The sequence below is a fragment of the Mauremys reevesii genome, linkage group 1, assembly GCF_016161935.1.
Source record: "Mauremys reevesii isolate NIE-2019 linkage group 1, ASM1616193v1, whole genome shotgun sequence".
Lineage (NCBI taxonomy): Eukaryota > Metazoa > Chordata > Testudines > Geoemydidae > Mauremys > Mauremys reevesii.
The window spans coordinates 203,794,308-203,818,484 of record NC_052623.1 but is presented as its reverse complement, the minus strand read 5'-3'; the positions used below and the strand labels follow the sequence as shown (position 1 = coordinate 203,818,484).

The 24,177-nt window shown below is 42.8% G+C and overlaps 1 protein-coding gene across 3 annotated transcripts in view; it reads left to right on the top strand.

Moving 5' to 3' along the window:
- NME7 (NME/NM23 family member 7) overlaps positions 1-24,177 on the top strand; it is a 172,620-nt gene that overhangs the window by 70,751 nt on the left and 77,692 nt on the right. For all 3 annotated transcript variants that reach the window (XM_039527496.1, XM_039527483.1, XM_039527489.1), the window contains exons 6-7: positions 2,707-2,914; positions 10,980-11,085. In XM_039527496.1, coding sequence (XP_039383430.1) covers positions 2,707-2,914; positions 10,980-11,085 — 314 coding nt within the window. The remainder of the gene's footprint in view (positions 1-2,706; positions 2,915-10,979; positions 11,086-24,177) is intronic.

Below are 24,177 nucleotides of genomic sequence, written 5' to 3'. Positions count from 1 at the left end.
AAGTAGCTATTAACTTTTTGGGGATTAAATGTTCAGAATGTTAAATTTCATATTTTACATATGCATTAACGTAAATAGTTTGCGCAGCAGTTATTTTTAAGAAATAAGGAGCTTTCCAGAAATTATTTTTGTCTCTGTGTGTCTGTATTTATCTATAAGCCATAAAAAAGATAACCTTAACAATAACTGAATAAAAAAAAAATCTCGCACAACTTTTTCATTCATTGTGCAGCATCCAGCCTTCAAACTGAATGAGGTGGGTTGCTGCAGAGATGATAGTATGTGACTGTGTAACTGAAAGCTATATCATGATGAATATGTTCACTGGAGCAGAATTAAGGAGAGGATGGCAAGTACTGGATAAGAGGATTTAGAGGTGGATGAAGGAGGCAGAGGTCTCTAATAGGAGTGTTCATGTTGCCTTAATGAGGAAAAATTTACAGGCTGAATAGAGTCTGTTAGATGGGCACCAATGTGTCTCCAGTGTCGAAGGAGCACAACTGGAAAGAAGGAATGGCTGACCCGTGGTCTTTTGCCTCCATTTTCCCTGCCTTATCCCACCCAGTATTCCTCAAGAGCCTGGTGTTACACACCATCATCATGGGCGCCAACTTATATGGGCTCCTGGGGCTTTAGCCCCAGGAATATTCACAGACAGGGGCTCTGCTCCAGCAATATTTGGAGCTAGGTTTCTCCCCTGCTCTGCGCTGCTGGCAGCCTAGAGCCCTTTAAATCCCAGCCGCGGCCAGGAGTCAGAGGGCTCTGGGCTGCCCGCTGGGGCGGGGAGCCCAGAGCCTTTTAAATCCCAGCCGTGGCTGGGAATCAGAGGGCTCTGGGCTGCCTGCAACCGCGGGGAGCCCAGAGCCCTTTAAATCTTAGCCGCTGCTGGGATTTAAAATGCTCTGGGCTCCCCGCCGCAGCGGGCAGCCCATAGCCCTCTGATTCCCGGCCGCGGCTGGGATTTAAAAGGCTCTGGGCTCCCCGCCGCAGCGGGCAGCCCAGAGCCCTCTGATTCCCGGCCGCAGCTGGGATTTAAAAGGCTCTGGGCTCCCCACCGCAGCGGGCAGGGAGGCTCTGGGCTGCCCGCTGCGGGATTTAAAGGGCTCTGGGATCCCCGTGGCTGCCAGAAGCCCAGAGCCCTTTGAATCCCAGCCCCTGGCCGCTGATTGCCTCCTCCCCAGACTCTTGCCCCAACTGACCCCCAGGACCTCCACCCCCTATATAAGCACCACTGGTCCTTGTTCCCCGATTACCCCCTCCCGAGACCCCTGCCCCTAACTGCCCCTTAGGACCTCAGCCCCTATCTAAGCCTCCCTTCTCCTTGTCCCCAACTGCCCCCTCCTGAGACCCCACCCAACTTCCCCTCAGGACCCCACCCCCAACCTGTCCCCTGATAAACCTCCTGGACTCCCATGCCTATCCAATTGCTGCCTGTCCCCTGACTGCCCCTTCGAACCTCTGCCCCATCCAACCCCCCCTGCTCCTTGTCCCTTGACTGCCCCCCGGAACTCACTACCTCTTCTCCAACCCCCAAACCGCTTACTGTGCCACTCAGACCAGAGTGTCTGGCTCCGTGCAGCTCCAGACAGTTGCTGCCATGCTCCCCCATGGAGCCCCCAGCACCTGCCTTCCGGATTTGAACACCTCAAAATTCAGGAGTGCTCAAGCTCGGTTTGGGCAGCTTTTACTTCATTTCTCCCAAATCAGTTTCCCCTGCAAGGTACCAACTGAAGGTGTTGGAGAACAGAGAGATCGGGTGGCCTCCTAATGCCTGGAAAAGAGACAAAGGCCGGAGGAGGGAGTGTCAGTGCTTGTGCGGACTTCTGGGAAGTGCACAGTGTGGAAGGGGATGCTGTGATGCTTTGGAACAACTCCATACAAAGCCAGTCAGGACTCTGGGGGAGCCTCCTCTCTCGGAGCAGACTGTCTCCAGGGCAAGAAGCTTACACCTTCCTGGGTCTGACCTCGGAGCATTCAGCATGCCCTTCCACATCATGCACTTTCCACAGCGAGTCTGCCCAGGCTGGTCCTGGGGCAACCAGAGGGCCCTGCACCCCAACTCCGCAGTCAGATGTGACTCTCAGCCAGACAGTAAAACAGAAGGTTTATTAGATGACGGGAACACAGTTTAAACAGAGCTTGTTGGTACAGAAAACAGAACCCCTCTGTCAGGTCCATCTTGGGGGGTGGGGAGGTCTGTCCCCATTTCCCCAGCCAGCTCCAAACTGACACTCCCTCCTCTGGCCTCTGTGTCTCTTCCGGACAAGGAGGCCACCTGATCTCTTTGTCCCCAACACCTTCAGTTGGCATCTTGCAGGGGAAACTGAGGCACCCACACAGTATTCAGAGAAAATCTTAAGAACATTCCCACTTCATCACAACAGGTGCAACAAAATACAATACTGTATATTGAAGTAGGCAAGTGCTGCTTCTGACTTTCCACTTTTAATTGACCCTTGTAATCTTGTGGCACTGACGCGTTGTAGCTTCATTTTATATCGGCTTACAGGGCGGGAGTAGGGGGGCACCACCATTTTGGGCCCCACCAAAAATTATACAAACCTGCCGCCTATGACCATCATGTGTGATAACTTGTGCTGTGGACTGCTATCCTTTCCTGTGACACTAGTGAGAGTTAAGAACCGGTCCATAGATTTTGTTGTTTTCTGTATAATGAATTCCCTGCCTGCTCTGTCTGTTTTACAGTGAGCTTCTCCACTTTATTACAAGTGGTCCTGCTGTTGCCATGGAGATTTTAGGAGATGATGCTGTGTCTGAATGGAAAAAGTTACTGGGACCTGCAAACTCTGGCGTGGCTCGTTGTGATGCCCCGGGCAGCATCAGAGCAATGTTTGGAACAGATGGCATAAGAAATGCAGCTCATGGCCCTGACTCCTTTGCTTCTGCTGCTAGAGTAAGTTTTTAAATATATTTATTCATTTGTTCATTTGCTAAGCTGTATTTTTACTTAATCTGATGATCAGACTGCAATCAGTACAGAAATCCCATTTATTTTTTTCATTTGAATTTAGTGCTGATTTAAATGTTCTACAGTGACACGTTTGGAGACAGAGTCTTTATCCACAGTGCAAATAGTGACTGTGCAAGCTATACTGCCTATATACTTCCACCCCGGCCTGGAGGGACTAACCTTAAAAAATGTGGCCAAGGACAGTGAGACTAACCCATCTGCCACATTCTATACCACTTTCTGGCAGAATTTGATGATTTTTTTTATAATTTCAGCAGATATTGAGATTTGTAAGATTTTTTTTTTTTAAGATTTTAATCTATTTTAATGTTCACAGCTGCAGGAAATTATGGAGAGGCAGTCAGGTAATTCTTTAATGACAGAAGACGTTGAGATTCAAAAGATTAAAGCTTTATAAACTGCAAACACTCACTGTCAACATCACATGTCAAAATAGATAGAGTAAAATATCCTTAAATGAACTAATACCTGCTCTTACTATTCATTCGTTAGTCCATTTGTAACAAGCCTGATTCAAAAATCTGAATCACTGGATTTGACCCTAAAGTCTTACTTTATGTATATGTGTAAATTTTGATTATTACCAAAGAAAATATTTTTGTCGGTTTGTGTGTGTGCGCTAAAATCAACATTTGCCAATTAAAATGTAATCCTTCCAAGCCTATGTATAATACAGATGCTTTAACTTTGAGTTAATTATGTAGACTGCATGGCTTAGAAATGCAAATTCTAAAAAGCAAGGAAATAAGCAGTTAAATCATTCAACGCCCCATCAATGTTCCACTCATCCCTTCCCAACCATAATTACTTCCTTTCCGCTACCCACAGCCCACATATCTCAACCGTCATCCTGAACAATCAGCAGGCACCCTGGAATTCCAACCATGTTTAGAGCTTATAGTCCTGTGTTTTGATGGTTAATATGAATGTAAGAGCTTTCATAAATATCATCGTATGTGGCTTTGGACTGGTGTGTGTAAGTGAGGTAAAATGTCATTTTGCAATCACTGTTTGCAATCCTGTTTTTCTGTAATATTTAGGAAAAGCTGTAGGATTGGGTGATCTCTTATAAATATTTACATTGAAGTTAGAGTTGAAATTTGTGAATGCATGTTGGTGTTACAGATATGTGGTTGCATATTGATCAGAATGAGTGTGTGCTGTGAAGTGAAATAAATGGGGTGTTTGAATGACTTAACACAAACTGAAATACGGCAATAAATAGTTGTAGCTGAACAACCTTAACTCAAAGTTAACAGAGGTTCCGTGTGGACATTTCCCATGTTTTAATAAGCTTGTATCAATGTTAGCAGTTAATCATGTAGATGGCTCTCTCCCCTTTATATCCCCTACAAATTCCCAGATTGTTACTCTTCTGTGCATATCCTGAATTGCCCCAGGCTTCACCTTGCATAACCCTGCTCGCCCTTAACCATCCTCACTGCCAGCTTCACCACATGCTCCCCCATACTTTGTTCCCTAACATGCCCCTCTTCATTCCTACCATGCTCAGCTTTTAAAAGTTTATATGTATCAATATATACATATTGCTACATATTATCACTGGCAGATGTAAACATTGCCAAAGCTTAAAAATATTGATGTGCATGTGTTAGGGGAGTATAGGGGCATGCTTAAGGAGCAGGGCTCTGATAAGTGACATGTTGAGAGCTTTGGGTGCTATGGGGGAGCAAGTGTCTGAGGTGGGGTCTGAGTGGGAACTTGTGGCGGGGATGATGGGTTCGGTCACAGAGATCCCCTTGGGATTGTCACCTGATGTGCTGAAATTACCTCTGAGCCTGTTTTCTCTGCCAGCTTGGGACTTCCAGAATCCTGTCTTGTTGAGCCAGACACACTAGCCTGCTGCAGACTCAGGGTCTGGTCCATGCTCCTAAAGCTGCAGGCTTAACTGAAAACAGCTCAGCAGGTTACCTGTCTCCAGCACCCAGACACCCAGTTCCCAATGGGATCCAAACCCCAGATAAATCTGTTTTAGTCTGTATAAAGCTTATACGGGGTAAACTCATAAATTAACACTGAGAGAGAGATATGCACAGCCGTTTGCTCCCCCCCAAGTATTAATCTCTTACTCTTAGTTTATTAATAAACAAGTGATTTTATTAAGTATAAAAAGTAGGATTTAAGTGGTTTCAAGTAACAGACAGAACAAAGTAGGTCACAACGCAAAATAAAACAAAACACTCAAGTCTAAGCCTAATACAGTAAGAAACTGATTACAGGTAATATCTCACCTTCAGAGATATTATGTTCCAATAAGTTTCTTTCACAGACTAGATTCTTTCCTAGTCTGGGCCCAATCCTTTCCCCGGTACAGTCCTTGTTAGTTCCAGCAGACATCTCAGGTGGTAAGCAGGGGTTTTCTCATGTCTGGGAGCCCCCTTTGTCCTGCTCCACACCCTTTTATAGCTTTGGTCCAAGGCGGGAATCTTTTGTCTGTGCTTGGCCCCCACACCTCCTTCTGAATGGAAAAGTACAAGATTTAAGATGGATTTCAGTATCGGGTGACAAGTCACATGTCCCTATGAGACCTCATTGTTCATTACCCATGGGCTGCCCCACATATACACAGGAAGGCTTGCAGGTAAATAAGCCCATTCACAGTTCATTGATTCTGAAGCACCGTTAATGGCTTCCACTTAATATGTTTACATCAGTAATACAAGTTTATATCATATTTTTCTAACTAAAAATAAATTATTTTTTGATTTTTTTAATACATGCAAACAAATAGGATGAACACACTTAGTAGATTACAAGCTTTCTAATGATACCGTACAAGGGGTATTTAGCATAAAGCATATTCCAGTTATGTCATATTCATAAGCATATTTCCATGGAACATATTGAATGCAACATCACAGGGGACATGGGGAAAATCTGTGGGATAGTGGCACTGTAAGGAGTCATGGTGAGTGAGACTGTTGAGGGCACAGGGAAAATTGGGTTGCATATGATACGTTTAGAGGAGAAGTGGAATTTGGGCTGGAAGGGGCCTAGGAAAGGGAGTAGTGAGGCTGCGTGTCGTGTTCCGTGGTCCAATCCAGACGAGTCAGGGGTTTTGGCACCACTTGCCCTCTAGCCCTGGGTGCCTTAGACGTTCTGCTGCTGTGGTTCACAGCCTGGACACCAGCAGACAAGCATTCACTGAGTGTCTCTGTGTTAAGCAGCTCTGGTTCAGCAACTCTGATTTCAGCAGCCTGTTTGTTATACACCAGCCACACTCTGGAATCCACCAGCCGTGGTTACTACTAGCCAAGTGACCCAACACACTCCCAGTCCCAAATCTCTATGCTCTGCAATGTCCAGCTCTTTCCCTGACCTTTCAGAGGAATAAGAAGATTTGTTTGCTCCTCTAAGGAGACAGAGTGCACAGCTTATCCCTTTAATTTGCATTAACAATCACTTCAATCCAGATGCAGCACTGTGGTGGCTTAGATTAAAAGTAAAACAAGTTGATTTAAAACCCTATCTCCTTTTGTTAGTAAGTCCAGGTATGAAGGATAGAGCTGGAAATGGTTACAGGCAAATCAAAATGAAAAACGCTTTCTAGAGGCTACGACTTAAGAAACCTACCATCTTCGTTCAAGGTCAGATACTTACCACACTACCTTCCAGCAAGATGGCTGATCACCCTGTTGGTCAGGATCTCCCACAAAGACAAAGTGCTCAGCTCCTTTGTCGTCTTAGATGAAAGATCACTTGAGGGTTCTTTGCCCTTCTCTTTTATTAAACCTTTGAAAATGAATCTTTCTTAAAGTTAATTGCCCCTGCTGTGAGGAAAGGGGTCATAGTGTCTGATGGAGAAGGGTCCTGACAGGTGTTATCTACAATGCAAACCGATCTACTTCCTGCAATCTCTTTCCCCTGCCATGATGCTGAGTCGTTATCTTTTCCCTTTTGATGCTTCTGTTTACCTCTTATGTAAATGCATTCCCTTTGTTTCTTAATGTACCTTGGAAGTACTTCTAAGGCAGTGGTCCCCAACGCAGTGGCGCCCGCGGGGGGCATCTTAATGCGCCCTCGTCCTAGCCCCTGGGAGAGCACCCGCCGAAATGCCGCCGAATTTCAGCGGCATTTCAGCAGGGACGCCTCTCGATGATGACTCTTGTCGCCGACAAGTGATGTCATCGAGAGGTGTCGCCCCCGAATTTCGGCGGCGACACCTTTCGATGACATCGCTCCTGAATTTTAGCGGGGATACCTCTCGATGATGTTGCTTGTCGATGGCAAGTGACGTCATCAAGTGGCGTCGCCGCCGAAATTCGGCGGCATTTTGGCGGGTGCTCCACTGCCGCAGTGGTCCTTCAGCTGGCGCCCTACAGCCAAAAATGTTGGGGACCACTGTTCTTAGGTGATGAAACCACATTCCTCTGTCTAGGGTGGGGGTAACTTCAACCTTGCCTGGTAGACACACTTTAAGAATGTAACTTCCAATATGTTTATAATTTTGCATTAGTCTGCCACATATACACCACACAATAATATTAATGATCAGTATGTTGTTAGCTTTCTATTGATATCTTTCATGACACTTTTTCGGTACAGGTTATGATATTAGTGAGGTGGATACACCGAATAGGTCAGGCCAGCTGAAACTCACTACCAGATACTAATAAGCCCCTTGTCCTCTTGCATTGGGATGCTGTTAGGGTCACAGTGGTTATTCATGCTCATGGGCTGAGTCTGTAAGATTGAAAGATACAGATGTCTTCACTTGGAAAGGTAAGAGTCAAAGTGTGGTCTGGTCTCTGCCTAAAACCTAGGTTGACCTAGCTATGTCACTTGGGGGGGTGAAAAATTCACTCTCCTGAGAGATGTAGTTAGGTCAACCTAAGCCGTGGTGTAGACACCACTAGGTTGATGGAAGAATTTATGACTGTGACGGAAAAACCCCTTCCACCTCCGTAGCAAGTGTCCGTTATAATGGCGTAGCTGTGCTGCTGTAGCCCTTGTACTGTAACTATACCCTGTATTTCTGCTCTGGCATACTGCCAGCATATCTGAACAGCAGCTTCGGAAGAAAGGGGCTGTGGGGAAAAAAAAATCTGTTAACGCAGGATTTTAGTTAGAGCAAAAAGTGTGCGCTTTCTATTGATAAGATTGTTGCTTTACTATACTTGCATTTAATTATTTTAAAAATGCTGGTTTTTGTAATATTATGGCAATTACTTTTGAAAGTCTAGCTAATTTTTACTGATCCTATGACTGTAAATGTTTAGCTCACTATTTTGGTAGACTTGCATATAAATTTATTTCTCTGTGTGTGTGGGGGTGGGGGGCTGTTGCGTCGCAGTGCCTCTCAGGCGGGCATGGACAGAGCCCAACAATCAATGTGATTGGTAGCAAAGTCATTTATTTCTCTCCAGCATGCTCTTATATACAATTATGGCAGGCAATCAAGCAATTGCTAATTGGTTAATAAAATACACACAGGCACAGCTATAACTTCATTGGGTAATTGTCATCCTGTACAGCTTTCTGATTTATTATCCTGTTTACTGCCTACTGGCAGATTGAGAACCAGCCCAAGGCCAGCATCTCACAACACAGTTCACAGCCTAATTAGCCCGTCCTAGAAATCTAAACACTTAGCTTCTAACATACCCATCTGCCAAATTCCCACAGGGGGCGGTGTCTCTTTACCTTGTGAGTACTGGAGTTTATCTCTGACACAGCATTTGGGATTATGAATTTAATGGGCAGGTGCCATACAATGGTAGGTGGCTACATACCAGATGCCAACAAAATTAGTAGGGTGAAGCTTTTAGAAACTTTCCTGGGAAGAAAGAAAAGTCAGTTAAAGCATATGGGGAAAAATCTTTTGAAAGGGAAACAAAGTCCTGGGCTCGTTTGATGATGGTTGAATTGTCCTTCTCACAGAATGAATTGCAGATCAAGTTGAGGGTTTGTCTACTAGGCTATCCAGGGATAACATCTCCATTTTTACAGGCCAAAGTTGGGGTAATCTTAGTTTAAGCATATAGGTAGGGACGCGGTTCTCATTTTTAGAATTCCACATAGTTTTAGTTTGATATTCCTGTATCTGAAGTGTTGGTTCTTTTAGTCATTTTTCTTATTGTTCTTTCAGGAATCTGTTTTGTATATAGCCAGTTACAAGTGCTACACTTGTAAATATTTTCTTATTTTGTTTTTTCCTGGTGTTGTGGGACTGCTTTATTTATTTAAAGTCAATGGCAACAGACCAGAATAGAGTCTTTAAAACATGCTCTTCATTATCTATAAAAAGATCCAAGAAGTTGACCCTTTGCCTCAGATAGGTGTAAATACTTAAAATAAGGGTACATTTGGTAGCAGCAAAACCAGAAGTAATTTCTTCTTTTCTATTGAAAGAGCCCCTAAATTGCATTGTTTAGATAGGGATTACAAGTCATTACAGGGACAAGAGCTATGGAGTGGGAAAATCTAAGTTCAGCTTAATTTCTTCTGAAACACAGTACTAAATAACTGGGGCCTTGTCTACATTATGGGGGTGGGGTGGGGGGAATCGATCATAGTTATGCAACTTCAGCTATGTGAATAATATAGCTGAAGTTGATGTACTTAGACCTACTTACTGTGGGGTCCACACTAAGCTATGTCATAGAATATCAGGGTTGGAAGGGACCTCAGGAGGTCATCTAGTCCAACCCCCTGTTCAAAGCAGGACCAACCCCCAGACAGATTTTTGCCCCAGATCCCTAAAGGGCCCCTTCAAGGATTGAACTCTCAACCCTGAGTTTAGCAGGCCAATGCTCAAACCACTGAGCAATCCCTGAGTCAACAGGAGAGCCACTCTCCCGTTGACTCCCCTTGCGCTTCTCGTTCAGGTGGAGTACAGGAATCGACGGGAGAGTGATCTGCCGTCGATTTGGCGGGTCTTCACTAGACCTGCTAAATCGACCACTGATGCATCAATCGCTGCACATCGATCCCCCGGTAAGTGTAGACAAGCTCTGAGAGGGAACTCAAGGAGATGAGCGTTACCCCTGATACTGTTATACAAGGAAAAATCAGATGAATTTAGTGGTAACATCTCCAGGTTATTATTTCCTTTTAAAAAGAAATTAATCAAATTCCCTTTTTTAAGTTGAATAACGCATCTTATTGGAGGCCATGTTCAGGGTGATTGGCTAATGTTCATTGGCAGGCTGTTCTGAGCACAGTGAATGAATAGCATGGAAGGAAGGCATGGAGTTGACAGTGAGCAAAGGAAACAAAAGGAGCAATTGGAAAAGAGGCTTGATCAGAACATGTGTGACAAAATGTCAGGTTTGTAGGGCACTGCATTTTGGTGCAGATCTATTCTGCTTACTCACTCTGGCAGCCAGAGCAGATGGGTCTCATTAGCTCACATTCAGGAACATAAAAGTTGGTGTCTTTAAGGCAAGAAAAGAGCTTAGAGAAGGCAAACAAGAAGTTCAGGCTCAAGCTCGTTGTTTGTTGTTAAGGATGATCCCAAGATGAGTGGGAAGGAGGTCTGTTTGGACTCTAGCCTTGTGTCTGTGCGTGCCGTATTGAGAACTGAGTGGGGATTACAACCATTCCCACAGGCAAAGGGATGGACTGTGGGAGGCGAGGGGAGGAGATCAGCGATATAAATAAGGGAGAGGATTTATGGAGCAATTTTACGATGAGAGTAAAAAAGCTTGACCTGAATGCAGAAAACTAGGAAGAGCCAATTTGAGGGAAGAGATTATGGCAGCAACATTTTGAACAGACTGAATGTGAATAGATGGAAGTAAAGTGAAAAAGAAATGCTTACAGCAGCCAAGGTCGGAGATACCCAGGCCATGGCTAATCATTGTATCAATGGTGCTAGAGAGAGAAGTATAAATATAGGTGTTCATATAGCAGTATCTAAATAAATGAGGCTGTGGCTATCACAGAACAATACTGTGTGTGCTAACGATCTGAGATGTGCAACTGTTTCACACTAAAATATTTTCAATTTAAATTATACCCCCAGGAGCTGGAGTTGTTCTTTCCCTCAAGTGGAGGTCGTGGTCCAGCCAATAGTGCAAAATTTACAAACTGTACTTGTTGCATTATTAAGCCTCATGCTGTTAATGAAGGTGAGTAACATGAGTCTCATCACACTGACATTACTAATTTGGGGGAATAAAAGTTTGCAGGGTCAGGATGTATATTTCACTACTGACTCGGAAGTGCTGTATAGCACAATCGCGGCCTTTTAGATGGTTTACTGCTGTGATTTCCATCAAAGAGAAAATCATGTACTTTGTTTGACTAAATTATATTTCAGAATAAGGAAAACAAAAACCAAATACAAATCTCCATGAAAGAGTGTCACTTACTCTGTAACAGCCATCTCAAATTGCCTAAAAGTCTTCACCAGAGGAGAAAGGTGCATTACACAGGAAACAGACTTACAACATTTCTCCTATATCTACTTATCTACATATACCATAGTTATGTCTACAGTTCTTCCACTGTTTCTTTTTTATACTTTAATTGCAGTAGTTAGGAAATTTGAATCCTATGGCAGAAGATGTAGCCCCTGTTGAACAAAAAATACTTTACGTTGTTGTTCTTTGTAGCTCAATGCAAGCACATTGCCCCATCTGTGTTGTGGAATGCTGTGTCCTTTCATCGTATGCTTATTAGAAAAGCTTGATATCCACACATAACCACAGATAGACAATTCCACATCATTCCCTAGCCTTCAGATGCAAGAGCACAAATAGGAGCACTGTTTATAGTATAATAATGCAGTGTTTTGGCTCTAAAGTCTAAAATATATTTGTATGAAGAACTAATATGTGGGATATAGCAGAGATTTTTCCCAAGCAGTCTGTAGGGCACTGCAGCGTTTTAGGTACCTCCTTTGTGAAAGTTGAAGTGGAAGCAGAGGAGGGGCAGTAGTGGTCTCCAGGTCTCTCACTCCTCAAGTGGGATAGCTGGAGAGCTTGCTTCAAACAATGGCTTTCCCATGGAAAGCTCTTGAACTTACTGCTGCTAACTTCTTGCTCTTTATCTCTGTGAGGCCTTGCATAATATCTGCTGTTGAAAGCTTTGCTGTGCAGCCAAGACAGAGTGATTTGGCACCAGCAGCAGCCTGGGATTTGATCATAGACAAGTTGGTGCATTTACTATGGTAAATGTTTTGATGAGGATGAAAAAAGTAGATGGCAAAATTGTCAGACACCCGAAATTGAGTTTGAAATTACAAAATGAAGATCCTGAGCTGGACTTTTTTTTAACTTTAATGCACAACTGTTATTACCTAAAGTGGTTCGAAACTATCTTTTAATGAGACATCAGGAGTCCCTTTCCCCTTTTCAGTCCTCTTCTGACTTTCTGCATCTTTTTCATAAATCCCCGCCCAGGTCCTTTTGCCTTCTTTCTTATTCTCCTCCAGGCCTTTCTCTGTCACTACTGGACACATCTTGCCCCCATTTTCGCCAATTTACAGGGCTCCATAAGCACTAGAATTGGGGTGGTTCCACTGGGTGTGGGTGGCAGGGAGGTATTTTTGGGGTTGCACAGAATGTGTGTGCACTTTGGTGTGAGGTGGAATCCACCTTTGCAGCCAGAAAGATACAAGGATTAGGCTAGGATTGAGCTAGAAGATCCATTCAACTTCTCTAGTCCTTTCCTTCCCACCATGAGTGGTTGGTAAGGCAGGAGCACAGCTGCTACACAGCTAAATTGAACAGCCTACGAATATCTTCTCTGTGACTTCTCACCCATTCCTATGCCCTGGATTAGATAAATGGAATTACTTTATTTTAAACTAGGAAAACATATGAGAATGGTGGGATTCAGTAACTATCTCCTTTGGAGCCTAACTAGGCTCTCCATTTCCTCTCTGTTCTCTCCAATGTCAGTTATAGTGGTGCAAAAACCATAGATACTACAACCTAGAAAGTCATGAGATTTTAGAGGGAGGTTTGGGAAACCATCCAGAAGTTTAGGATTAGGCAGGAATTTGGACGCGGCTGAGGGATGAGTTGCTCGTGCCATGATGGAGTCGCCTTATACCTTTAGTTTGGAATAGCTGAGGCAAAGCAACTCTACTTCTATTGTGCAGCCTGAGAAGGAAGGAATCTTTCCTCAAATGCCCCACGGGAACTCACCTGTGCTCAGCCCACTTAACTGAGCCCATACATGACTCGTGACTCCTGATAGCGGGGGACACAATTTAAAGAGGAGGACATGTGACTGCCCCACATGTGTCTGCCCAACGACCCCCTGCGCCCAGCCCGGGGCCACTGCACTCTCCCTACCCCACCACAGTTACTTGTGGGGGGAGGTGCTCTGTCCTCCTCCCGCTGTGCCTCCACACTGGCCCATCTGGCTGCTCTCCCTGGCAGTTGGGCCTGGGCGGGGAACGAGACGGAGCCACTTCTCACATGCTGGAGCTGGCTGCTCTGGGTTGCTGACTCTGTGCAGTGCAGTGGCTCCCTGAGAGAGCCTGGCTGGGGAGGTGTCGACGATCGGCAGTAAGAGGCTCACCCCTTCCTCATGTAACACTGCTAGTAACCTGAGAAATTATGGGTAGGCCAGCAGCATCTCTCATCATTTACTAGTGGAAGCAGATAACATGGGAAACTAAATAGAATGTGGTCTGATTGGTGAAGTTGCATGTGTGAGAGGGTGTGATACTTTTCAAGTGAGCAGTTTGCTTTTTAGCAGAAAAATCAATGCCTATAAATTATATCTGTCAAACCCCCCTAACATTTCTAATGAGTCAGGGAGAGTGAGAGTAGAAATATGACAGTTAGAAAAAAATGAAATATTGTAGAGCCATCAGTCAGTGTGAGAGGTGGCATGGACAGAGGAGCTTGGAGAGGAATTGATGGGGTATCAGAACAGCAGAAGCTTTCAAACAGCAGTGAAAGATTGGATTTTGAGTTGTACAAGTTTTTAATCTAGAGCAACTAAAAATAACCCTTTCCAGTTTCCAGGCTTTGAACATGATTATCTAATTTCCATGAACATAATCAGCTCATTACATGTGTACAATTATGCGCAGTTAAGTGCTTGAGCTTACAGAGAGCTTTCCATCTTCCCTTCCCCCGTGATCTTTGACTGAATTTATGATTTAAGATATGCTTTCTGATCCTATTTCCAATTGATTTTTTTTCTGCAAACTCCATATCATAATAGATCATTGCAGAAAAATGGCACACTTAGCCCTGTGCTGCAAGACACAGCACAGTTTAACCATAACTGAGTCAGGGAGCTTTTCTGTGAGCTGAGTGGCTATCAGAGTCCTGAATCTAATCTCTAGTTTGCACCCAGTTAATTTTAGGACAGAGTCCTTTTTTAGAAGCTGACTCTGATTACAGTAGATCATTTATAGGGCTCCTATCCTATGACAAAGCAGTGGAAAATCACTGTTGCTTTTATCTCTGGACTCACTGATCCACTCCTGACTGGAATAAAGAAACATCTGTTGCTAGGCAGCCAAAGCACCAGAACTTAGCAACGGTAGTACCTGCAGCAGAAACATGACGCAGTGATCAAAGGCATGTGATATGTAGTGCGAGTGAGAGCTCTGTAAATGTCTGCCAGGATGCAGAGAAACCCTAGGGGCCAGATAAAGGGATGATTGGGAGCTAGCTGAAGTTTAACTTCAGCGCCAAGAGCGATAGTAACATATAACACTTGGAGTGGGGATAGAGATGTGGCCTTGGGGGATAGTGTCATGATCCACAAAAGGAGAGTGTATCATGAGATGTTTTTTAAAAAAGCAAAATACTCACTAGTTTTAGTCTACTGTCCACATAATACTCTGCCTGCTATAGGATCAGAGCTCGGGTCCTTGGCTCCCAGTTTGGGAGTGCCTTGAAGGCAATTATTCTGGCCTTGGAGGATAGAGAGTGCCTTGCATCATTCTAGCAACCTTCTACCTCTGGCTGAAGCAAAGAACTGCTTTGGCTAATGGGGTGAACTGGAGGGTTGGAAGAAACGTCACCATGATTCAGTGTTTTGAGAAAGGTGGTGAGGTGTTTGTGGTTTTGTATTCTGCAGGGGGCTTATAGAAGCATCCCATTTTCTCTTCATAGAAGTGAGGCTAGAGGAAGGACAGAGTACGTGGTTTTTCTAGGAAGCTATGTTGTTTGTGATTGTGCCAGCATAGGAAATAACCATTTCAATGAGGGAATAGGGAGTCATAGAGATTCACCTTCCTCTAAGAGTCCCAAAGATGTCTCTGTTCTTTTAAATCTGTCCTACCTTCTCCCCAGATGTCCTCCTCAGCCAGAAGGATGGTAATTAGTATTAGTTCTTCAATCTCCTGGTTAGCATTATGGGGCACTGTTTAATGATAAGGTGCTTAGTGCATGTGTCTTTCTCCTGTCTCCACTCTGTGTTTGGAGCCTCTGCTAGTTCAGGCATGAGAGAACAAGTGACAAACACTACCCCAAGTTTCTCCTGTTCAGGAGTTCCCCAGGGTCATGAGATATCAGTGTGGGTCCTGACAAAGCTGATGAAAGTTCCTTCTGAACCACTGGATGTTCTGAGTGAGCTCAGATTTCTTATATGGAAGATCATTTCCTGGTGGCAGTTTTTTATTGCACAGAGTAAGTTTCAGGTTCCACCTTGTGCCAAAGTGGGTTCCTCTAGTTCTGGCTTGAGACACATTGGCAGGAGATAGTGTGTGGGAAGATTCACTATTACTGGCCATGCTGTACTTCAGCAGTGATGGAAGAGGCCTTCAGTTTCCAGAGCTGTTGATGCATCAGCTTTTTTCTGGAAAATTAAAAATGAAAAGTTCATAAAGATAAGAGACCAAATTTGTACAATGTCTTCCTATAATTAAGGAATAAGTTATTAAGAAATATAAAATTTAATCAGGAGTCAGTCAGGGCTGAGAAGCAAGGGAAAAATATTGTGTTAAAAATACTTTCTCTGTTCTATGGAATGGTGTACAAATAACAATCTGTGCAGGGATCCACCAGGAAGTGAGTTACTTCCAGACACTGCCACAGTTCTGTCTAACATTAATCACCATTTAAGTAGAGGCCAAGACAATTGGGATCAAAGCCTGGAAATGTTGCATAAATGATAGATATTTCATGATGTTCCAGGAACAAAACTGGATGAAAATGCATGGCCAGGTTCTTCAAAGAATTGTTAAATTCGATTCTGATCACTATAAAGTTGTATTATTAATACTTTGTATTCACTTATTGTAATATTCACTATCTTCTATGCACTTTCCAATCATCCAAGAAGAATGGTCCTTGCTTCAAGAAGCTCTCAAGCTAAGCATGGATAGAATAGGTAAAGGTTAGGGGGAAGAGCAAATAAGTCCTACTAGAAAAATCAATTAATGCCCCAACTAAGAGCTTTGGTCTTTGTAGTGCCATGATGTCGACTTTCAAGGAAATATATAGTCTTGAACTTTGGCCAAAAAGTTGTAACAGCAGCACCTAAGCCAGTGCAATCAGTAAAAAGCAGGATCCTGAATGTTGCTGTTCTGAATGGGGTGAAGAGAAAGGGAGTGAATTGAAAGGATTCTCTGCACCTTGAAATCTTTAAACCATGATTTGAGGACTTCAATAGCTCAGACATAGGTTAGGAGTTTATTACAGGAGTGGGTGGGTGAAATTCTGTGGCCTGCGTTGTGCAGGAGGTCAGAATAGACTATCAAAATGGTCCCTTCTGACCTTAAAGTCTATGAGTCTATGAAAGATCAGGGTTTTATAGCTACTGTAACTTAGCCATATTTATCATAGAAATCGTATCTTGTGTATTACTATATAATAGGGTAGACTTGAATTTTTTCATGTATTTGTGCAATGTAGCCTAGTTATATTTTGCTGTAAGAACCAGAATTTGGAATTTTCTGACTGTCCTTGTTAAAATCTTATTATTTCATGAACACAATATTTTTAATCTAATTTCTTTGCAAGGGGACAAGAAAAAAAGATAGTGAGAAAATAAAAACTTAAATTTGGTGGTTAAAATGTTGCCGGTGTATTTTATTTGACTATGTGAGTCAATTCAAGTTTTGCATACTCAGGGCTGGTCTATACTAACACTATGTCAATCTAAGTTACGCTACTTCAGTAAATTACGTAACTTAAGTCGATGTACTTTAGGTTGACTTATAGTGGTGTCTAACCCTCGCTATGTTGATGGTTGACGATCTCCCGTCAACATAGCTTCCACCTCTCAGGGAGGTGGAGTACAGACATCGGTGGGAGTGCTCACCCATCAGCTTAGCATGTCTTCACCAGACCCGCTACATCGACACCGCTGCATTGATCGTAGCAGTGCCAATTTAGCCAGTAGTGTAGACATGGCCTCAGATTCCAAGGCCAGAGGGAACCACTTGCGCGATGCTTCAGAGTGCAGTGTCTAACAGGCACCAAGGAGAAATCCTGCCCCCTTGAAGTCAAACCATGGCTCCATTGAAGTCAATGGTTGTTTTGTCTTTGACTTCTTTGGGGTTAGGATTTCAGCCCAGAACTTTAAACCCAGAAGTGCCAAGGGTTTAGAAAATCGTAGAATCATACAAATGTAGGACTGGAAAGGACTTTGATAGATCATCTAGTCCAGTCCCCAGCACTAAGGCAGGACTAAGTATTGTCTACACCAGTGTGTCTCAACCTTTCCAGACTACTGTATCCCTTTCAAGGGTCTGATTTGTCTTGTGTACCCCCAAGTTTCACCTCACTTAAAAACTTACAAAATCAGACATAAAAATACAAAAGTGTCACAGCGCACATTACTGAAAAAATGCTTGCTTTCTCATTTTTACCATATAATTGTAAAATAAATCAATTGGAATATAAATATTGTACTTGCATTTCAGTATATAGAGAAGTATAAACAAATCATTGCCTATGAAATTTTAGTTTGCTATTGCGTTTTATGTAGCCTGTTGTAAAACCAGGCAAATATCTAGATGAGTTAATGTACCCCCAGAAGACTTCTGAGTACCCCCAGGGATACATGTATCCCTGGTTGAGAACTACTGGTCTACACCATCCTTGACAGGTATTTGTTCAACCTGTTCTTAAAAGCCTCCAGCGACTGAGATTCCACAGTCTCCCTATGTAATTTGTTCGAGTACTTAACTACCCTGACAGTTTGGAAGTTTTTCCCAACATCTGACCTAAATCTCTCTTGCTGCAATTTAAGCCCATTACTTCTTGTCCTGCCCTCAGTGGTTAAGGAGAACAGTTTATCAATGTGAGGGATTCCCCAGGGGTGCAACATGGAGCTAGGGTGCCACTAAGCCCTCGGTCTGTCCAGCCTGGGCTCTCTCTCACACTGTGTTGCTGTGACAAGCTGCAAAGCCCTCCAAGCTTGCACTTTCAACAGCATTCACACAGACACAGACACACCCAGCTGCAATTATATGCAGGCTTTGGCCCGCCACTGCATGAACCAACAAGGAATGTTCACCAGGTGGGGGATAAGCTTCTCCTAAGGCCTATTGTTTTTCCTAATGGCCCATTACCTTGAATAGGCCCTATACAGCCCACTATCTAGACTGGAAGCATTTTATCTAGTGGGTCTCACCCACGTATGACTACATGTGAAATACAGATACATAGTCAATATTCATAACTTCAGATAAAAAAAGATTCATGCATACAAATAGGATCATCATATTCAACAAATCATAACTTTTCCAATTACCCCTCTTGTACAAAATTCATCATAATTATGCCATAACCATATCGTAATAATATTACTATGAAGAATATGGTGTGCAGTGTCACAATCATCTTCCTTTTTATAACAACCTTTACATACTTAAAGATTGTTATCATGTTCCCCCCTCAGTCTTCTCTTCTCCAAACTAAACAAACCCATTTTTTTCCCCAGTCTTTCTTGGTAGGTCATGTTTTCTAGACCTTTACTAATTTTTCTTGCTCTCTGGAGCTTCTCGAGTATGTCCACATGAAGTGTGCTGCTCAGAACTGGACATAGTATTCCAGCTGAGGTCTTATCAGTGCTGAGTAGAGTGGAAGAATTTACTTCTCATGTCTTGCTTACAACACAACTGCTAATACATCCCAAAATGATGTTTGCTTTTTTCATAATGGTATCTCATTTTGACTCCTATTTAGTTTGTGATCCTCTGTAACCCCCAGATCGTTTTCTGCCGTACTTCTTTCTAGGCAGTCACTTACCATTTTGTATTTGTGCAATTGATTATTCCTTCCTATATGTAGTATTTTGCATTTGTCCTTATTGAATTTCATCCTATTTATTTCAGCCATTTCTCCAGTTTATCAACATCATTTTGAATTCTAACCCTGTTCTCCAAAGCACTTGCTACCCCCTCCCAGCTTGGTATCATCTGCAAACTTTATAAGTGTACTCTCTATACCAGTGGTTCTCAGCCAGGAGTCTGGAGTCCACTTGGGGGACCGCAAGCAGGTTTCAGGGAGTCTGTCAAGCAGGGCTGTCATTAGACCTGCTCGGGCCTAGGGCAGAAAGCCGAAGCCCCCACCACTTGGGGCTGAAGCCTAGGGCTCTAAGTCCTGCCACTCGGGGCTGAAGCCGAAGCCTGAGCACCTTAGCTTCGCAGGACTCCCTGTGGCATGGCGCACTGAGCAGTTGCCCTGCTTCCTACCCTGTAATGCTGGCCCTGGCTTTTATATGCAAAAAAAAAACAGTTGTGGCACAGGTGGGCAGTGAAGTTTTTATAGCTTGTTGGGTGGGGAAGCCTTGGAAAGAAAAAGCTTGAGAATCCCTGCTCTATACCATTATCCAAATATTTAATGAAATATTAAATATTTGTTTATTGAACAAAACTCGATAGATCATCAAACCAGCTCATTTCCTGATGGAACTAGGGATTTCATGGGACTTACCTGGATGAATGGCTTGAATAAGGGGTGAATCTCCAGGGGTGAAAGCCATAGAGTAGTGAAGGCTTTCACCCCGTAGATTCAGAGCTCTAAAGGACTATCTGATATTTGAGTGGGAAGCCACACAGAGCTGAGCTCCCATGCTTACGTCAGATTTTGAAATTTTGTTCTTAAGAATAAAAGAAAAAGAGCAGGAAATTCTTGTTTGTTTCCTATAATAATTAACCCCTGTCCTTTGTCTGTGTGCATAACAATAGGTCTTTTATAGCATGATTATGCTTCGCTGGGCAAGGGAATGATCTGGGGGGAGGGATAGCTCAGGGGTTTGAGCATTGGCCTGCTAAACCTAGGGTTGTGAGTTTAATCCTTGAGGGGGCCATTTAGGGGTCTGGGGCAAAAATCTGTCTGGGGGTTGGTCCTGCTTTGAGCAGGGAGTTGGACTAGATGACCTCCTGAGGTCTCTTCCAACCCTGATATTCTGTGATTCTATGACTTGATAAGCTGGGTGGAAGAAAGCAATATACATTTTAATATGACTAAATGTAAAGTGATGTGTAGGAGCAAAAATGCAGGCCATACTTACAGGATCTCGGACCCTATCCTGGGAAGCAGAGACTCTGAAAAAGACTTGGCGTCATGCTTGATAATCAGCTGACATGAGTTCTCAGTGTGAATGTGTGGCCCAAAAAGATAATGCAATCTTTGGATGTACAAATGGGGGAATCTTGAGTAGTGGTAGGGAGATTATATTACCTCTGTATTTGGCACTGGTGCGACAACTCCTAGAATACTTTGTCTAGTTCTGGTGTCTGCAATTCACAAATGATGTTGATAAATAAGAGAGGATTCAGAGGAGAGCTGCAAGAATGATTAAAGGATTGGAAAATATGCCTTATAGTGTTAAATTTAACAGATTGAGCTTTTTGAGTTTAACAAAATGACAGTTAAGAGGTGACTCGATCAGTCTAAAAGTATCTAAATGCAGAACAAAAGATGGATAATAAAGAACTTTTTAGTCTAGAAGACAAAGGTCTAAAGATCCAATGGTTAGAAGTTGAACCTAGACTTATTCAGAGTAGAAATAAAGTGCAAGTTTTTTAACAGTGTGGATAATAAACCATTGGAATAACTTACAGGAAGTAGTGGATTCTCCATCAGTGGCAATTTTAAAATCCATTTTAAAATCTGTTTTTCAAACATATATGCTTTAGTTCAACATCAGCTATTAGACTTGAAGCAATAATTAATTCCGGGAAGTCTATGGCTTGTGTTATAGAGGAGGTCAGACTAGATGATCACAATGGTTCCTTCTGGCCTTATAATCTATGAGATAGTCTTCAACTAAGAATGCAATCTAATGGAAAACAAAGGGAGCAGAATCTCTCTCACACATTGAAGAAGATGCTCTGTAATAAGGTGACATCAGTTCACCTTTGGCCTATTTTGAATAGACAATAAATCGTAAGAGGAACATCAACAAAACCTTCTTGCTTAATTTTATGGATTAAATAATTATTTAATGCCTTACACATTTATAGAACTGTATATTAAGTAATCTTCCTAACACAGTGAGGCAGGTAAACATCAGTATTATCTTCATTTAATAGATGGGCAAACTTAAGCAGAAAGTGTATTTTATTTTATTTTATTCTATTTTTATTTTGAGTAGTTCGCTACTCCAAAGACAAGTCTAACTCAGATAGAAACAATACAGAGGACAACAATTGAATCTCAAGCATGTGCAGAAATATGGTCTGTGGAGGAAGCGTAGAGAGGGGTTTGCAAATAAAGTAGGTTTTTAAAGAGGATTTTGGAGGATGAGAGGGGCACTTAATCTGTTAACAGTGCTGTATCAAAATGAGAGCAAGATTGTACACTTGACTGGCATATTACATAGATGTGTCATGTATTGAAAAAGAGATAAGCCACCACTGCAAAAATAGCCAATTTTCATTGGTTTGTGACAATTCTGCCTTTATTAACATAGTAAAAATAAAATGGTTTGTGTAATTGGACAAAATAAAATGAAGATGCAATTGGAAAGGATATTCCCATGACTATACAGAGCACCAAACCTCAATATGTTTTCGCCAAAGGAAAAAACGCTGCAATAATGTGAGAGCATTGTATATTATTTCAAAACTGTTTTTCTTCAAAGACTGAAAACCATGCAGTTCTCATTCAGGACTAGGTACATGCCAAATTAAAAAATCTTTTTCAGTTTTCAGTGTGAGAAAATGTGTCTGGAAAATATTTTTAAATAGACACTTTTAAAAAAAATATTCAGATAACTCAAAACTGGCTTGTTCTGAAATTTTCTCTCCCACCCAAGAAAAAAAGTCATTTCTGGATTCAGACTAAGTGCAAGAAATTTTGTGCCCAAAAGATATTTTCCACAAATGATAAGTGTGCATTATGAATAGGTCAGTGGCAACTACATTGTGAACTGATCTAATCCTAGAAACCTAGGTTCTATGATAATATTAATAATAATAATAATAAGAGTCAGAATTCCTGTACTGTGTGACTAAAGCTATACAGATGTGAGGTTATGGAAAGGTCAGTGAGGAACTCAAAGTATTCAGCAATTTAAAAATCAATAAATATTTGTTGGAAAATAGCAGCCAAAAGAAAATGGAAGTGGGATTAATACAAATCTGTGCAGGTGTTGTAAATCAGTACCTCAGGTAATTGATATTTCCACTTTCAAGACAGTAGAGTGCTGCTGAGTTTTCAAAGCCATCTAGAAAAGCCATGCTCTTTCAGACCATGTAAGTGACCCCTCACAGATCTGAACATTTCTATCCAAGTCTGTGAAATAGATGAGCTGTCTCAACCGCTTCAGTCCCTTTTTTCTGCGGTTACCTGTGGACATGAGGATCCATTGCTCTATGCTTGAAGTATTTTGTTTGGTTTTTAGGCCAAACCTATGTTGTTTCTAGATTACTTGTTTTAGTAATTTAGTCTTACTAGCTCTGGGTAGATGTTCATGATTAGGTTGGTTCTGAAGGACAACAGTTACTGATGAGTAACCCTTCTCTTCTTTTTCTGAATACTAAGTGACCCAGACATCAGAGCAAAGAATTCAATCTGCTCTTCTCTCTAACTTTTGACAGCTTTCATGAGTGGGCGGAGGGAGGAGGCATTTGAAAGGCAGACATACCTCCGAGGATTGTAACTGATCTTGTGGCCTTAGCCACTCCTTGCTGAAACTCAAAATATCCATATTCTGTCATACTGTGGCACAATAAGATGCCATTTATCTCCCGTTTTTTTATTATAATTGGCCTAATGTAATATAGAGAATACTCAGGGGCGGCTCTAGGAATCCCGCCGCCCCAAGCAGGGCAGCGCGCCGCTGGGTGCGCTCTGGCGGTGCCGGTCCCGCAGCTCCGGGGGACCTCTTGCAGACGTGCCTGCGGAGGTTCTGCTGGTCCCGCGGCTCCGTTGGAGCTTCCGCAGGCACGTCTGCGGGAGGTCCACCCAAGCCGCGGGACCAGCGAACCCTCCGCAGGCATGCCTGCGGGAGATCCCCCAAAGCCGCGGCTCCGGTGGACCTCCCGCAGGCATGACTGCGGAAGGTCCGCCGGAGCCGGCTGCCGCCCTGCCGGCAAAATGCCGCCCCAAGCGTGTGCTTGGCGCGCTGGGGTCTGGAGCCGGCCCTGAGAATACTGGTTGCATCCTCAGTGAAGATTAATGTTTTTAGTATATGTGAGGGAGAAGGTCTTAAAATAAAAATCTTTTAAGCCGGGACATTGAGAACGAATTAATGTTTATATAGCACTTTGGGATTTTCAGGTGCAAGACATTAGAGAAGAGAGCATGTAGCTCTTTTTAAACAAAGGTGCCAAGAGTGATCCTGGGAATTACAGACTAGTGAGCCTTAGTTCATTACTAGCAAAACTGATTGAAACAATTTAAAAGACAAACAAACACCTAGCTAATCAGAAAATGATCAAGACTAACCACTGTGACTTCTGCTAAGGAAAATTATGCTTCATTAATCTATTAAATCCTTTAAATATGTCTTTTGTGAGGGTGGATAAAACAGAACCAGCAGACATAATTCATCTGCACTTCCAAAAACCCTGGGACAAAGTCCTTCTCAAGAGGCTATTAGGCAGCTAAGGCCTTCATTTAGCGAAGCATGGCATGTGCTTAAATCTACGCATGTGCTTAGTTTAACTGCTTTGCTGGAAAAGAATGGACTCAAGTGTGTGTTTAAGTATCTGCTTTAAATGGGCCAAAATTACAGGGTGAGAGGCAAAATACTGGATCAGAAATTGTCTGAGACAGAAAGCAGAGACTATGAATAAATTGTTAATTTTTACCATACCAAGAAACGAACAGGGGTGTCACAAG